The sequence below is a fragment of the Sarcophilus harrisii genome, chromosome 3 (genome assembly GCF_902635505.1).
Source record: "Sarcophilus harrisii chromosome 3, mSarHar1.11, whole genome shotgun sequence".
Taxonomy (NCBI): Eukaryota; Metazoa; Chordata; class Mammalia; order Dasyuromorphia; family Dasyuridae; genus Sarcophilus; species Sarcophilus harrisii.
Window position 1 is genome coordinate 558,689,222 of NC_045428.1, and position 16,254 is coordinate 558,705,475.

Below are 16,254 nucleotides of genomic sequence, written 5' to 3' on the forward strand. Positions count from 1 at the left end.
GTTTCTTCATTTGTGAAATGGAGATAATAGTCTTTTTCTTGCCTCTGTCACAAAGTTTCTGTGAGAACCAGAGGTGAATATATTTTGTAAAATGCTTCAAAGCTACAATCAATATCCTCTTTATATATAGGGTTTGGATAAAATAGAAATCCTAAATCCTCAGATCTCCTCATATATGACATCTCTATTCTGACCATTCCAGATACTTCTCTATCAGTCCTCAAAACATTTATGGGTTGGAGAGAGACAGAAAGACACACAAACACAGAGACTGAGAGAGAGAAGGTTTAGTCAAATGAAGCTGACCTATTTGACTCTGATTTCTGGAGACATTTACAAAAGGAAATCATTCAAATCTGGTGTGTCATGTAGTCAGTCCTTTATTAATAAATGACATATGAATACAATACAAAACATTTTAAAAAATCCAAGAAATGTGAAATAACACATTGTTTGAAATGATAAAAATGTCCCCATGAAAAATATAAAATGTTGCATATATATATATATACAATACATATTTATATTTTATATATATATAAAACACAGACAAAAGTATACTCAGGAAATGTATCACATATTAACAAAACATCGGTAGACAACAACAGTATCCAATAAAATATGGCAGTAAATGACGTTTTATGTTACGTGACCAGTAACATAGTTTCAAACAATGTGGTATCAACTAGTAGTACCCTTGCATCAAATATTATCAGTATAGATCAACTGGTAGCCTCATCAAAACAACAATCAAAAGTTATCAAGCAACACTAACTTGATATTCACCGGTAACACCATTGTATCAATGTCTCGAGGAAAAAATATGATCTCAAACAGAAGGAATAAGTTGTAATGATATCTCCAGTGGTAACCGGGTAAACAAGACACAATGGAGTGAGAACCTACTAAGAAGACAAATGCATCATAATTAAACTTGGTGACTGTAACACAGACTCAAATTATATCTCTAGTAATAACCCAAACAGTAACATTAGCAACAAGGTATCATATTGTAGCAATGATGAATTGCAACAATATCAAACAGCAGCATGTTCTCAGTTAAAAATGTGGTATCATGGAGTAACAAAACAGCAAAGTAACAAGATTAGCCAGATAATTAATGATCCTGGCATCAGAGTGACACAGTAGCAAGAAATGACATTGTATGTTACTATGAGCAATGGCATAGTTTCAAACAATGCAGCATCAACTGGTAAACTAGAATCAAATAGCAACTTATGAAACAATGGCAACTTGACTTCCGGTACTGATATCATCCTATATAGTAACGTGGTACCAAGGAAGGAGTATGACCTCAAACGGATTGCAAAGCTGGCTCTAGTAATGACTAGATAACATCATGCAGTGGAATGAGAACCTATAAAGTACACAGATGCATGACTGAACTTAGTGTCTGGTAGTAACATAACCTCGAATTACCTTTCTAGTAACAGACCTGAACAATGACAACAGCAACAAGGTGTCAGATTCTAACAGTGATGAATTGCAACAATATCAAACAGCAGCATGGCTTCAATTAAAAATGGGATATCAGGTGTGATAAAACAGCAAAGTAGCATCATTAACCAGATAATTAATGATCATCATCATTAACCAGATAATTAATGATCATCATCATTAACCAGATAATTAATGATCATCATCATTAACCAGATAATTAATGATCACCAGAGTGACACAGTAGCAAGAAATGACATTGGATGTTACTATGAGCAGTAGCATAGTTTCAAACAATGCAGCATCAACTAGTATCTTATGGAATAGCAACTTATCAAACAACAGTAACGCGACATCCAGTAGTAATATCATGCTATATAGCAACATGGTACCAAGGAAGGAGTATGACCTCAAATGGATTGTAAAGCTGTCTCTAGTAATGACTGGATAACATCATGCAGTGGAATGCGAGCCTATAAAATACACAAATGCACGACTGAACTTGGTGTCTGGTAGTAACATAACCTCACATTACCTCTCTAGTAACAGACCTGAACAATGACAATAACAAGGTGTCAGATTGTAAGAGAGATGAATTGCAACAATATCAAACAGCAGCATGGCCTCAGTTTGGAATGGGGCATTAGAAAGTAGCAAAGTAGCAAGATGACCAGATAATTAGTGACCAAGACGTCAGAGAATGACACAATAGCAAATAATAACTCGGGGATTCCATTATAGCCTCTTTTAAGAGCAAAACGAGTTATACTTTGGCTGGGGAAGTGAGTGGGGAGTGTATGGCCTCATGTGACTAGTCTGGCTTCGATTGTCTTTTTCTTGCATGAATGAAATTTCCCCATCTGCCTCTCTGTTTCTTCTGTCTGGAAATGAGAGATGCCAGAAGAGCAGCCTTGGAAGGCAAGACCACCAATATCCCAATCAAAATGTCTGACCGTTGAGCACAACAAGGCAGCCCCCAGTGCAAGGAGCAAGAAGGATCTGTTCTCAAGAATGGAGTGGGGAATAGTCTGAAGGCTGGGATGGCAGCTGTCTCTGGAATCAGACAGAGTGGCTCCCCAAAGGGGCGAAGGCTTCTCTTGGGAGCTGCAAAGGCTGCTTCTGAAGACTGAGCATCTTCTCTCCCAGGTGAGTGCATTCAAGTAAGGGAGAACACTGAGGCATAGAAAAAGGTTGTGTCGGGCTTTTAGGGCTACGTTCTGGCTCTGCGAGTCAAATGTAGGCCCATAGGTCCAAGAGCAGGGCAACGCTGGGGCCCTATAGCTCCTTGAGGATGATCTGAATTTTGCCATCTAGTTCTCCCATGTCGAGCAGGAAGGCCACGTGGTTACTGTAGTGCTGGATGATGTTGTTGTCCATGTTCACCAAGATCCTGGAAAGGAAAACATGAGAGGATGAGCGGATCCTGGAGATGGAATGACCTCAGCATCAAGGTTCTAGGACTGTAAAGGGGTCTAAAACTGGGAGTAACTGGAGAATTCAAGATGAGCCCCATAGGTTCTTAAGAGTAAAAATTCTGCCTGTCCCAATGAACACATCAAATATTTCTCTCCCTTCCTGGGATCTTATCAGGTATTTGTCTGACTACTGAGCACAGCTGTCATAACTTAACAATTTGTAGAGGCATTGAATGAAGGATCTTAGAACCTTAGGGAGGGACCTTAGAGCACAGAAATGTCAGCACTAGAAGAGTTCTTAGAACATTAAATTATCAGAGCTCGGAAAAGTTTTAGAACATAGCATATCAAAGCTGCAGAGGACCTCAGAATGCAGAATTTTGGAGATGAAAGTGAAATAGAGCTGGAAGAGGACCTTAGAAAATTATAATAGCTTCCATATGGCTTGGCTTCTCTCAAGGAGGTAGATCATACCTATGTTGTTATCTCCAATTCATAGATGAAGAACTAAGGTTAAATACCTAATTTAAGATTACAAAGGTACTTTATTGGCCAACTGGGGGCTTGAAACTCATTTTATCTGTTCTGCCACTAAGTACTATCTTGTGTGGGACAGATTTTTCTCTTCCCTTGGCTTCCCAATCAGAGTCAATGCTATACCTAAACACTAGACAATCTTGGTCTGAGGATGAGCAGGATGAATCAGGTAGTCCTGGTGAGCAGTAAGGAAGGAAATTTCTTCTCAGTTCCAACCAGTCATTAAACAAACCGTGGAGCCTTGGGGATTGAGGAGTCCTTCACAGGACTATCTTTGACAGTATCAACAAAGCTATTATTCTCTGGGTTGAACATTTCTGCTTGGGATTAGAATGCTCACAGAGCCATGGGCATCCTGGTTGATCATTGCCAATTAATTAGAGGAGTTTCTTTCCTGGATTCAGATTTAGATTTATTCCCCAGTCAATTTCACAGAGGACCTTTTGTTTTGCTCTTCTTGGGGGAGTGGAAAATCAAAAGAGAACCTCTGGGACCTAGTCAAATTCAAATCCTTTTGGCCAAAGTGAGCTGCTTTCTCTGCAGTGTCATAGCAGCAAGAATACTGAAGTGAAAGCTATTGAATTAAGGGATCTTAGATCTCAAACTGTCAGATACCTCAGAGACCAGCCAGCCTAACCCTGTCGGTTTCCAGATGAAAAAGCTAAGGATTATTGTTTCTGATTTCATAGATTCATAATGGCAGCTCAGAATCTCTGAGCTAAAGCTGAAAGGAACCTTAGAGACCATCTAGTTAATTCAAACTCATCATTTTATAGATGTGGAAATAGGTCAAGACAAGGGTTGCCCGCGTTCAAAGAAGTCCTAGAGAAACGAAGCTCTGTAAACCTGGGTCCTGTGAGTCCCAAACCAATTGGTCTTTCCATTATACCACTTTGCCTCCCTGTGATTTATAGAAGGTCCCAGTATTAGGAGTTATGCTTATTTCTTCCTGCAAGACTTCCTTGTTAAGGGTAAACCTTGCCTCTCTAACCTTCTTCCTCTCCACCTCCAACCTGGCCCTTCCCAGCCAGAGGGGAACCCCAGAAGAAGACAATTGGTTGTAGTTTCATTCTCCCTCCCATCTCGTATTGTTTAGCTTCTGAAAGCAATGTGATTCTGGTCTTTTTAGCTGGGAGATGAGAAGTATGAATACCCCAGCATCTAAAGCAACAGCAAACATAATGTGTGACCTGACTGTCATTTTTACCCTCCTATCTGTCTCACTTCACATTAAAAACCTGGCCAGGGGCCAGCAAAAACAATGTATTAGTTAATCTTCCAAGCACTCAGTGATGCTTGCAAGGCTGATGGTATCTCTCTTTGTCCAGAGGACTCGCTATGTAACTTTATGAAAATAAACTTGGCCATTTATTAGAAGTTCCTGTTCATCAGATTACAGAGAGAACTGGGCCCAGGGAAGGGTGGGGAATCAGCCCAACCTCTTCAGAAAAGCATTTCTGAGGGGATATATTTCCTAATCTGCTCATTTGAAGCAACCTAATCAGGGACACCTTTGAAGTAAAGGTAGAAATTCTTATAAGCTGGGAAAGGTGTTTCTGCCTCAGTAGAACTTCCAAGAGATATACCCTATGTCTATCCTAGTAGCTAGTCAAGAATTGTAATTGTCTTCTATTTAGAGGGAAAGATGGAAGAACTGGTATGGTGCAAAGCTTCTTAAATTATGGGTCATGACCCCACATGGGGTTGTATAAATGAATGTGGGGATCATAAACCTGTGGTTTATTATCAGTCAAATATAGAAATGTTTTATATACCTATATACCCAGGGTCACATGAGAATTTCTGGGGCAAAAAAGGGTCGAGAGTGGAAAAAACTTAAGAAGTCCCAGTGTAGTATGTGGAGTAATGAGAATACTGAATTTAGCCAGAAGACATGGAGATGAATCATGATGCTGCACGTCCATGGCAAATGGCAAGGGTCTCCTCTCTGTGGACACTGCTTTTCCTAACTGAAAAATGTGACATTGGACTACATAAGATTCCAGCTCTACATCTGTGTCCCCATTCCCTATGAAAATGTGGGTGATGGACTCACTGAGCCTAAATGTCCCCCCCACCTCTGGCATTCTTTGCACTGAGACCCCTTCTAACTCTGCTGTTCCATGCTTTACAATCCCTCTTAACTCAGACATTGTGTATTCTCAGAAAGGCCCCTTCCCGCTCTATCATCCTATGGCCCAAGGACTCATTCAGCTTAAATTCTATAACCTAAGGCCTCTTTCGCAATTCTGCATTCTAGGGATATTTTGCATTGACATTTTAGCCTAATTCTGACATCTGATTTTCCAAAGTACCTTTCCAGCTTAGTGAAGCCCAACCAGCTTCCAACTCTACAAGCTTTTAATGTTCTAAGGCCCCACTCAGTTTAAAAGTATAGAAATCTGTCAATCATCCAGGTGGCAGACTAGGGAATGACCCAACTGGACTTCCACATATTTTGAACTCTCCAAAATCTACTACATTTTATCCTCCAAAGTGCTGCGGAGAGTCAAAGATTCTGCCTACTCTGCTCCCAAATGATGAGAGTTTTGTTAGGGAAACGAGAAGTAAGAAACAAGGGAAAGTCATTCTGGACTTGTTGGGGCAAGGCAGCATTGAATGCTGAGCTGAGATTCTGATTCAGCTCCAGTGAACATGGGAGTCCCAGTGTAAAACCGAAACTTAACTAAACAAAACACACACACACATTCACAAACAGAGACAGCCGTTCTCAGGGCCCCTGGTGATGAGCTCATTAGGGAATCATACATTGTAGAGCTGGAAGAAATCTCAAGAAATCTTGCCTCCTGCCTGCGGGTACGGCAATTATAATTCTTCCTACACGAACAGCATGGCCTAGGGAAGAAGCCCCAAACATATAATTCAAGGATTCAAGGATGAATCCTTGGGTTCATCCCCAATCCTTGGGGAATACACATGGATTCAAGGAGACTCAAATTCAGATTTAGATAATTATTAGCTATATAGCCATGAGTAAGGAACTCGAACTCCTCATCTACAAAATGGGGGTAATACTGTTATTTGTTGGGAGATAATTCAGTACAGTGGAAACTCTTGAGTCAGAGCAGCTATTTTTCAATCTTACCTCTCAAAGTTACTAGCTGTGTAATTTTTAAATTTTTGAGGGTCTCAGTTTCCTCATTTGCCAAATAAAGCTCCAGATCACAGGTTCGTTTTCCACTATTGTTGTGGAAAGCAGCTTATACACCTTAAAGCACGATTTAAATGTGAGCTATAATCATTAGAAGGATATCCTGAATTTTTCTCCCTCTTCTCTTTATTAGCCGGGTAACTTTGGTCAGAGCCCTTCCTCTTTTGAGCCTCAGTTTCTTCATCTGTAAAACAGCCTCCTTTTGTAGGCAGGAAAAGGGCTAGTCTGTAGCTGAACTGTTATTAATTTTCTAACATGTCCTCTCACTGGCCAGTCTGATAGGCCTCTGCCATTTGTAGAGTTGGTCAGAAGGAGGAGAAACAGGTAGTTAGGGCCCTTGCCCGGCCCCTCCCCCTCAATCCTTTGTCAGCCCCCAGACCCAGCCCAGGGAACATTATGGGAGGGGGCGGCAAGGTAAGGGAGACTCACAAAACCTCTAAAAGGAAAAGGCCCAGACATTGTCTGGAGGCAGAATTCCTGGGCTCCTTCCAGGTGCTATTAATAAGTAAAAGAGTACAGTGCTGCTGGGGGGGTGGGGGTGGGGAGGGAGCACTGGGGGACGGGATAAGAGAATCCTCCAGGAGAGGGATTTAGGGAGATAGATCTCAGTTTCGGGCCATTGTCCAGGCAGAACCGGGGATGGGTGGAGAAGGCTTCCAATTAACCCCTTGCTATTATTTACTGTTAATCGCTCATAAATAATGATTTCCCCAATCAGCACTCACCACATAATGACTGCAAATTGGGGCTTAGCAACAAATGACTGTGGCTTCCCAGACAGCGGCTGGGCTCAGAGGAGACCAAACCTGCCCACCCCTGCTGTGGGTGGGGTGGGGGGTGGGTGCACAGGAGGTGGGAGGAAGACTCCTGGCTCCTCCTGGCGTGTGAATTGCAACAGAAAAACAGAGGATGTTGACTGAAGCCATCGGGGAGGCAGAAAAGGGAAGGGGGATACAAATTATACTGACATTTAGATAGCAATTCTAAGTTCACAAAACAATTTGCGTTCATTTTCGCATTTCATGCTGATGCCCCAGTGTATTTTTCAATTCAAAAAGCACTAATTAATCACCTACTGTGTTCTGCTGCTCTATAGCTCAGCTTCTTAAACTGTGAGTTTAAGCACTTTACATATGTTATCGCATTTGCTCCTCACAACAGTCCTGGGAGGTCAGTGCTATTATGATGTCCATTTCACAGATAAAACTGAGGCTGATTAGAGTTTAAATAACTAGCTATCAGTAGCTAGTAAATGTCTGAAGTAGAATTAGCATCCGAGTCTGCTAGATTCTCTACTTTCAACACCTGCCAATAGTCAAAGAGCCTGGGGTCCACTTTCCTCCAGCACTTCCATACTGCCCATGTAACTTAAATCTCAGTTTTCTCCTCTGAAAAGAGGGGGATTGCTCTGCATTATCTCAAAGCCCCCCCTTTCCCCCCCCAGCCACCCTTAAGTCTGGTTACTACCCAAGTAAGGTGTTTTTACTACCCAAATTCTTTCAGGTTCAGTTTGACAGATCAGACCCTACATGCTTTTATCTCCCTGTATGATTCCTCATTGTCTCCCCTAGAGTAGCTTGCTCAGGGTCCCAGTCCAGTGATTTCTAGAATTGTTCTACCCTACATAGAATGGTGTCCCTGAGACTGAAAAAGTGTATTGTGGGCACCCTTTTGTTCCAATAACCATCCTGGCCAGGCAAACTACTGGAGGCATTCAGCTTATGTGGGTATTAAAAACCAGTCCTTCATACACTCAGAATCAGAACCTTAAAATGGAGGGAAAAAAGCAGAATAGATCTCAGGGCTGGGAGGGCCCTTAGAACCCAGGATGTCAGACCTGGGAGGGCCTTAGAACCCAGGAGGTCAGAGCTGGGAGGGCCCTTAGAACCCAGGAAGTCAGAGCTAGGAGGGCCCTTGGGACATAGTATGTCAGAGCTGGAAAGTCCCTTAGAATATAGAATATCAGAGCTGGGAAAAGTCTCAGCATATAGAATATTGGCTCTGGATGCCATCCAATCCAACAAGTACTTAGTAAGCACCTGCTTTATAACTGGCCCTTCAATGTAGGTAAATATTTGAAAGCTACAAAGACCAAATAAAAACAGTCAAGTTGTTCTTAAAATAAAAAATATTAGAACAGAAGTACAAAATAGATATATCAAGTACGAACTGAATAGTTTGGAGGTACAAGGGGAGAACACTAAGGGTCCTTTAGGAGATAGTACTCAAAAGGTCATCTCACTTAACAAATGGGGAAACTGAGGCTCAGAGAAACATTGCTCAGGTCACATGGGTGGTGACTGGCAGAGTCTGACTCTGGAATGTCTGACTCTATTTCTCTTTCTGCCAGATGATGGATGAGGGTGGAGGAACACTTAGTCCATTCTCTTGAGAGTTATGGGGCCTTTACCCCCAATGCCTTTCCCCTCAGAACTCTTGACTAGGCTGGACACACACAAAGACACGGACACAAGGAAACACTTTGTGTCTTTGGTCCCACCAATGGGCTGGACCTACTTGTGATTTACAATCTTGTTAAGGCCAAAGGCTGTTGACAAGTAGGTGCCAGCATTTCCCGGCATGCACTTACTTACCCTCGCTTGCATTTTTTATAGACTTTGTAAATACTTTCTTCAGGAAAACCATACTTCTCCGAGATCTGCAAGAGAACAGCCAGGAATTTATTTGCAGGATGCCAAGGCCAGATTTTAACAGCCTAGAGGTGGGGTGGGAGGGAGTAGGTAAGTAAACTTTCCCCACCATCTAAAAATAACAATAATACCTCACTTTTGTAAAGAGTGCCATGCTTTTCAAAAGAGCTTTCACATCCATTATCTTCCCAGAATCTCAGGATAAGCCTGAGAGGAAGGTGGAGCCTGTGGCCCTGGGCAGACCTTCGATAGATGGTCTGTAAGATTCCTGCCAGATACTATGAAGATTTCCATTTTGCCCATTAGGAAACTAAGGCCTGGAGAAGTCAAATCATAGGATAAAGAATTTTAGAGTTGGATGGGCCCCTAGGATGTCAAAGCTGGGAGAGCCCTCAGGACACAGAATGTCAGAGCTGGGAGGGCCCTTAGAACCCAGGAGCTCAGAGCTGGGAGGGCCCTTAGAACATGGAATGTCAAACTTTGGAGGGGCCTTAGAACATGGATTGTCAGAGCTAGAAGAGACCTTGATCCTTTGCAATTCTGACATTCTCTGCTCCAAAGCCCATCTTAAGTTTATCTTTTCGAGCTTCTATAAATATTTATGTGACACTAGCTCAAGTAATTGCAGAAAAAGATTTAGGGACTCCTGAGCCCCAGCTGGAAAGTTTTTATTCACTCTCACTCATGTATTACACAAGAACAAGAGAGATTGTCAAGTTGCTGTCTGGAGACACGTTTCTAGAGCAGAAGCCTCTTCAGGCTGTAGCCTTTTCTTTGTGACAAAGTAGCTATGTGCAGCTAAAAAGTTTTATTCCTTTGATTCTGTCACTGGATACTCCAACTTTCCCTCAGCATCAAGAGGGACACTGAGAATATTAAATCTTCCTTGGCTGGCTTCTTTGGAACTTCCCAATTACTGCTGAAGGGACCACCCTCCTCCTGGTAGCTCAGATTTGCAAACTTAATGTCACCCCTGACTCCTCACACTTTTAATCACCCTATATATCCATCCAGTTTCCAAATCCTGTCATTTCTAATTTGCCACTATCTCGTGTACTCTTCTCTCTACTCATGTAATTACTACCTAGTTCAGGCCTTCAACATCTCTCACCTGGACTACTGTTATTAACTTTCTAATGAGTTTTCAGCCACAAATCTCTCTTCTCAAAAGTACTTTCCACGGAGCTACTAAACCAATTTTCTTAAGTGTAGGTCTTATCATGTCTTACTCCATAAAATACAATGAGATAATATTTGTGAAGAAAAAGAAGAAGGAGGAGGAGGAGAGAGGAGAGGAGGAAAAGAAGAAGGAAAAGGAGGAGGAGGAAAAAGAAGTAAATAATAAAAATAGAAATAAAAAATAAAAATAAATAAAATAATAAAAATATAACAATAAACACTTATTATCTTCTACTTTCCCCTCAATAAATTGCAAAGGCTGATTGAATATAAATTGTTTTGCTCTCATTTAAAGCCTTTTTCCTTTCCTACTTGGCCCCTCTACCTTTTCAGGCTTGTTATACATTACTCCCTTCCACACTATGGTTCCAGGAATGTTAGCCTACATTGCTGCTCTTTGAACACAAAGCTCCATCTGCTATTGTCATATCTTTATACAGGCTGTTTCCCAAGCCTAGAATGTTCTTTCCCTAACCTCAACTTTAAAAATCTCTGGCTTCCTTCAAAACTCGGCATAATTCCTGCTTGGTCCCATCCCTTTTCTCCCAGCTGCAAAGCCTTTCCATCTGAGGGTACCTCCTCTATACCCTCTCTATACCTTATGTGTACCCGTGAATAAGTTTTCTCCCTTATTAGACTATAAATTCTTTGAGGGCAGGGATTGTTTTTGCCTTTTTTTGCATCTCCAGTCCTTAGTACAGTGCCTGACTCAGAGCCCAGATAATCCAGGCAGATCTACGGTTTTTATTTAGCTAGTCTTGAAGGGATGTGAGAAGTCATTGCCAATGGAGAAATGTTCTCCATACTATTTCTCCCAATAAGTGGTCATCCAGCCTCAGTTTGAACACTTCCAGGTCAGGAAACTCATTAGCTCCTGAGGCAGCCCATCTCATTGTCAGAGAGCCCAGTTTAGGAAGTCCTCCCTCATGCTGAGCCCTGGGAACAACCCCCGCAGATGGCTCCATCTCAGTCTATTCAAAAGCACTCGGTTTCATTTCTGTTAAAGCTCACAGAGAAACAGGTTTGCAAGGCTAACAAAGGCACTGGCCCATCATAAAAAAGCCATCAGATTATGGAGAATTTACGGCGTGTGCTTTTCCTGAGGAGCCAGTGTTATAGCAGCCAGGAAGATAACCATCACAGAAATATGCCTCATATGTCCCTCCCGCAACCCGGCTCCCCAAATCCCCCTGGAACAGGGAGAGCCACAGAAAAGCTGGGGCGTCAGGTTTCACCTTAATGGACCCTAGATAGGATCAGAAAGATGTTGGCTTTTTTCATTATAGTCGAAAATATGAAAACCTTTTGGGATTTTAGTGGGTTGCTGGCTCAACCTGAGTCAATAATGTATGTGAGACACCAATGGGGGGGGGGGGGAGCAAATGTGGTTTCCAGGCTTTATTGATGGGATCGTGGTGTCTAAAAGGAAAGACTGGACACCACAGACCTGGTCTGAGCAGTGCTCATGAGGAGGGAGGGCCTCAGGCTGGGTCCAGCTGAAATGTCTTGCTCAGGTGTGAGCGCCTCATTTTAGGAAGGAACCTCACAAGGTGGTCTGCATCTAGTGAAAGTAATCAGTATTGGGGGGTCCTTAACAAGCACATGATTTCGGCATTGGACAAAAGAAAGGACCATGTCTAGAGTCCAGGGCAGTGCCTCATACCTAACTTGAGAAATGGGTTTGGAATACAGTTGGTGAATGTTCAGCCTGGAGGAAGGGAGACAGTGGAGTGAGGCTGGAAGGCAAGCAAATTTTTTATCAAATATCTTGAAGAGCTGTCTTGTGAAAGATGGATTGGCTTAAGTTCCTTGGCCCCAGAGAGCTGATGCAGGAGCAGGTGGAAGGTACATTTATAGAAATAAGAACTTTCTATCACGTAGAACTGCCCAACAATATAATACAGCTGCTTTTGGAAGTAGCTAGCTCTCCTCCTTAAGAGAGATTCATAAAAAGCTGGGGATAAACATATCAAGAATGGGGTAATAGGGATTCCTGATTGAGACAGTGAAATAGATGGTTTTAAGGTCTCTCCCAGCTGTGATGTTTTATGTTCTAAGGGCTCTCCTAGCTGACATTCTGTGTTCTAAGGGTCCTCCTAGCTTTGAATTATGTTCTAAGAACCCTCCCAGCTCCAAGAACCCTGAAATTCTGGGTTCTAAAGCCTTCCCTTCTCTGATATTCTTTGTTCTAAGATCCCTCCTACCTCTGACATTCTGTGATCTAAGGACTCTTCCAACTCTGGCACTCTCTTTTTTGAGAGGAAGCTTGTTGTATGATTAGAGTTAGAATCAGAACATTTAAGCTCACATGCAACCCTGGATACTTACTAGCTTTGTAACCCTGAGCTAATCATTTGACCTCTCTTTGCCTTAATTTCCTCACCTATAAGGTAAAAGGCTTGGACTTGATGGTTTCTCGTTATCTCTTCAAGTTCTGAATTTATGACCCCAGGATCTCTTCTATAATCTGATCACCCTTCCAGTTCTAGATGTTTCCAGATCATGTCTAGTACTAACACTTCATTCTCTAAAGTGCCTTCTAACCCCAAGATTTGAAGACTAACAGAAGAAAAAAAACATGGCCAGATCTCATTTAATCATCTGAAAGAGAAGAACAGATTGGGATAGGAAATAACTGTATCCTTCTATGATTATCCAAGCTCCCTAGGGACCATCTCTTCTCACTTCCCCCACCCTTCCCAAGTAAACTGAAAACTTGAATACATCTTACCGCATTCCTTAACCCTTTGAGGTCTGGGGTCTTCAGCATGAGAGCATCAAACACCTCCTCTGTCTCCCTCCGGACATATAACAAGACTGCAAAGAACCGGAAACAGCTTTAATTTACATGAGAGGGAAGAATGAAGTCAATATAATTTCAGACATGGGGATCGATCATAGAATGAGTGGATTTAGGGCCAGAAGAGACCTTACAGCTTATTGAGGTCCCTCTCGTTCATCTTATTGGGTAAGAATCATGACTGAGAGAAATTAATCAACCTTCCCAGAGGTACATCAGTGACAAAGGGCAAAATTGGGATTTGAACACATCTTTTTTTTTTTAATATTTCATTTTATTTTTTTAAATAACTTTTTATTTATAAGTTATATGCATGGGTAATTTTACAGCATTGACAATTGCCAAACCTTTTGTTCCAATTTTTCGCCTCTTACCCCCCACCCCCTCCCCCAGATGGCAGGATGACCAGTAGATGTTAAATTTATTAAAGTATAAATTAAATACACGATAAGCATACATGACCAAACTGTTATTTTGCTGTACAAAAAGAATTGGACTCTGAAATATTGTGCAATTAGCCTGTGAAGGCAAAATGCAGATGGGCAAAAATATAGGGATTAGGAATTCAATGTAATGTGAACACATCTTCTGATCCCAAATCTAATACTATATCATGAAATCTTGAGCCTCCAAAACTTTTTTCCCCGAGGCAATTGGGATTAAATGACTTGTCCAGGGTCACACAGCCAGGAAGTGTTAAGTGTCTGAAGTCAGATTTGAATTCAGGTCCAGGACTTCAGGGCTGGTGTTCTATCCACTGTACCAACTAGCTGCCCTACCTCTGAAACTTTTTAAAAGGCCCAGAATGAAAAAAAGTGAGCACAACTCTCAGTGTCTGTTCAAGCCCCAAAGAATGTTCACCTATTGGAGACAGAATTGCCGCCATGACCAGGGACATGACACATGGCTTGGAAGACTAAAAGGTATTCACATGTACACATACACACACACACGTGTGTGTATACCTATATATCTATATGTCTTAGAGTTAAAAGATCTATATTTAAGATTGAATTTATCATTTACTAATAGTATAATTATGGCAAATCACTTGATCTCTCGCTGAACCTCAGTTTCTCCGTCTCTAAAATGGGAATAACATAATTTATTCTACCTTCCTCAAATGCACTCACATTCATAAGACATTTTGTAAGCTTTGAAGAGCTGCATAATTGAATATCTTTATTATTATTCATCCTTCATATCAGATGTTAGTACCTCCTGGAGAGGTACCAGGGGCTGTCCCATTCTGATTTTCTTAGAGAATGGGGCATAGATCAACATGATGTGTGTGAAAGAACATGGGGATTGGATTCAAAGAACCTGCCCTAGGCCAATACCTCTCTGGGTGTTTTGGTTTTCTCCTCTATAAAATGAGGGGACAGACTCAGGGATCTCAGAGATTTCTTCCAGATGTGTGGGGATGGGAGGCGCCCTTACCTCTCTGGAGATCATCTTCCTTGGCTTGTTTGGGAGGCAGAAGGTCAAAGTCATCAGAGAAGGGGGAACAGGTTCGTTTAAAAGGCAGCCTGAGGGGACAGAATGGTAGGGAGTTCCAGGTCAGGAGCACCACAAAGAGAATCAGCCAGCCTTAGAAGCTAGCTCATGGGTGGATTTCTGATAGACTGGACAAAGAGCAGGGGTGGTCTTGCCCTGTGTTGACATATAGCTCAGAAAGTCGGGGTCCCTCCAGATAGTGCCAATGGACCTAGATTCAAAAGGCAGTGTTCTGGGTGGGGAGGGGGGGCTCTACTAGAGAACTTAGAAATCCCTGAATGTGACTTGGGAGGTTGGAAGTAAGTATAGATAAGGACTTAACATTTGCTTTGTATTAGATCTTTTATGGTGACCCTTTTTCAGAACCAGATATTTAAATATATTTAATTTATATATTTACATCTATAAATTTCATATATTTCTGTATATTTAAATATGTAAAATTACAAAGGAAAGGCACAGATACTAGGCTAAAAACCCCTGGTAGAGATTTTATCTCTCTCAAAGAAAGTCAGTAGAGGGAAAAGGTCCCAGGAGTGGTTCTGGATACTATTATCTGACAAATCCATGTCATTGAGGGCATATTGTAATTACTCATGTATGTTTCCTGCGTCCTAGAATATGTGTCACAAGGACAGGGATGGATCAGTTCTTATTAAATCAGCACAGTATTCTGCTGCTATGTTTTCATTTATTCAAAAACATTTTATCTTGCACAGAGTCCTAAATAAATCTTTCTCCAATGAAGGAATGAAGGAGGGAATGAATGAATGACAGCTTTTGTGTATAAAAGCGCTCAGAAGGAATGGAATGATCCATTTCCTCCCCAGCACCAAGTTGTCTCACAAAGCCTCCAGCCAATCTCCCCATCTGCCAGGCCATCTCTGAGACTTGCTATTTTGTTTGTTTTTACAAGAGGTTGTCTCGCCAGAGATTAGCTGAGTTTTCACATAAAATGAGTCCAATAAAAACTGGGGGAGTTTCAATGAGAAAGGAAAATCTGGTCCCTAGCTCTGTGGTTGAGGTCCACGCCCTCCAGCCACTGGGCCTCCCTTATGGGGCTGTTTCCAGCAAAAGCATGGTCAGCCTTAAAGGGACGTAGGACTATGTCTGCTCACAGTAGGTGCTTAATACATGCACATCTGTCATTGTTGTGACGATGATCAGCATTTTGTCTATTTCACCACCGTGGCTATTCCCTCCACCAATGGTGATTGGCACCTTTATGGCAAAGAAAAAAAATTATCCTCTGCTGGCCAAGTGTCAAATGATGAACTCCCATACAATTAGGGAGGCTGGGCCCTGAATGACAGATTAAAAAGCACATTTCTAGTGTGGTTCTCCAGGCCTTTCCAGCTTGGTGGACTCTGCTGGGACTGGTATAGTGTTCCAGAACCTTGGGGTCACCTCCGTACCACAAAAAGGCATCAGGAGAGAGAGCAGGGACTGCCTTACTTTGTATCCCAGTGCTTAGCATGCGCATCTGGCACACAGTAGGTGTTCAATAAATGCCCTTTCATTTCTTTCATTCATGGAGAATTATTA

At 41.9% G+C, this 16,254-nt stretch overlaps 1 protein-coding gene across 1 annotated transcript in view; it reads right to left on the bottom strand.

Moving 5' to 3' along the window:
* Positions 1–497: 497 nt before the first annotated feature.
* Positions 498–16,254, bottom strand: part of GRHL3 (grainyhead like transcription factor 3) — a 49,197-nt gene continuing 33,440 nt past the window's right edge. The window contains exons 13-16 of the mRNA XM_012545513.3: positions 14,653–14,741; positions 13,144–13,229; positions 9,177–9,241; positions 498–2,848 (exon numbers count right to left, since the gene is read on the bottom strand). Coding sequence (XP_012400967.2) covers positions 2,734–2,848; positions 9,177–9,241; positions 13,144–13,229; positions 14,653–14,741 — 355 coding nt within the window. The 3' untranslated portion in view covers positions 498–2,733. The remainder of the gene's footprint in view (positions 2,849–9,176; positions 9,242–13,143; positions 13,230–14,652; positions 14,742–16,254) is intronic.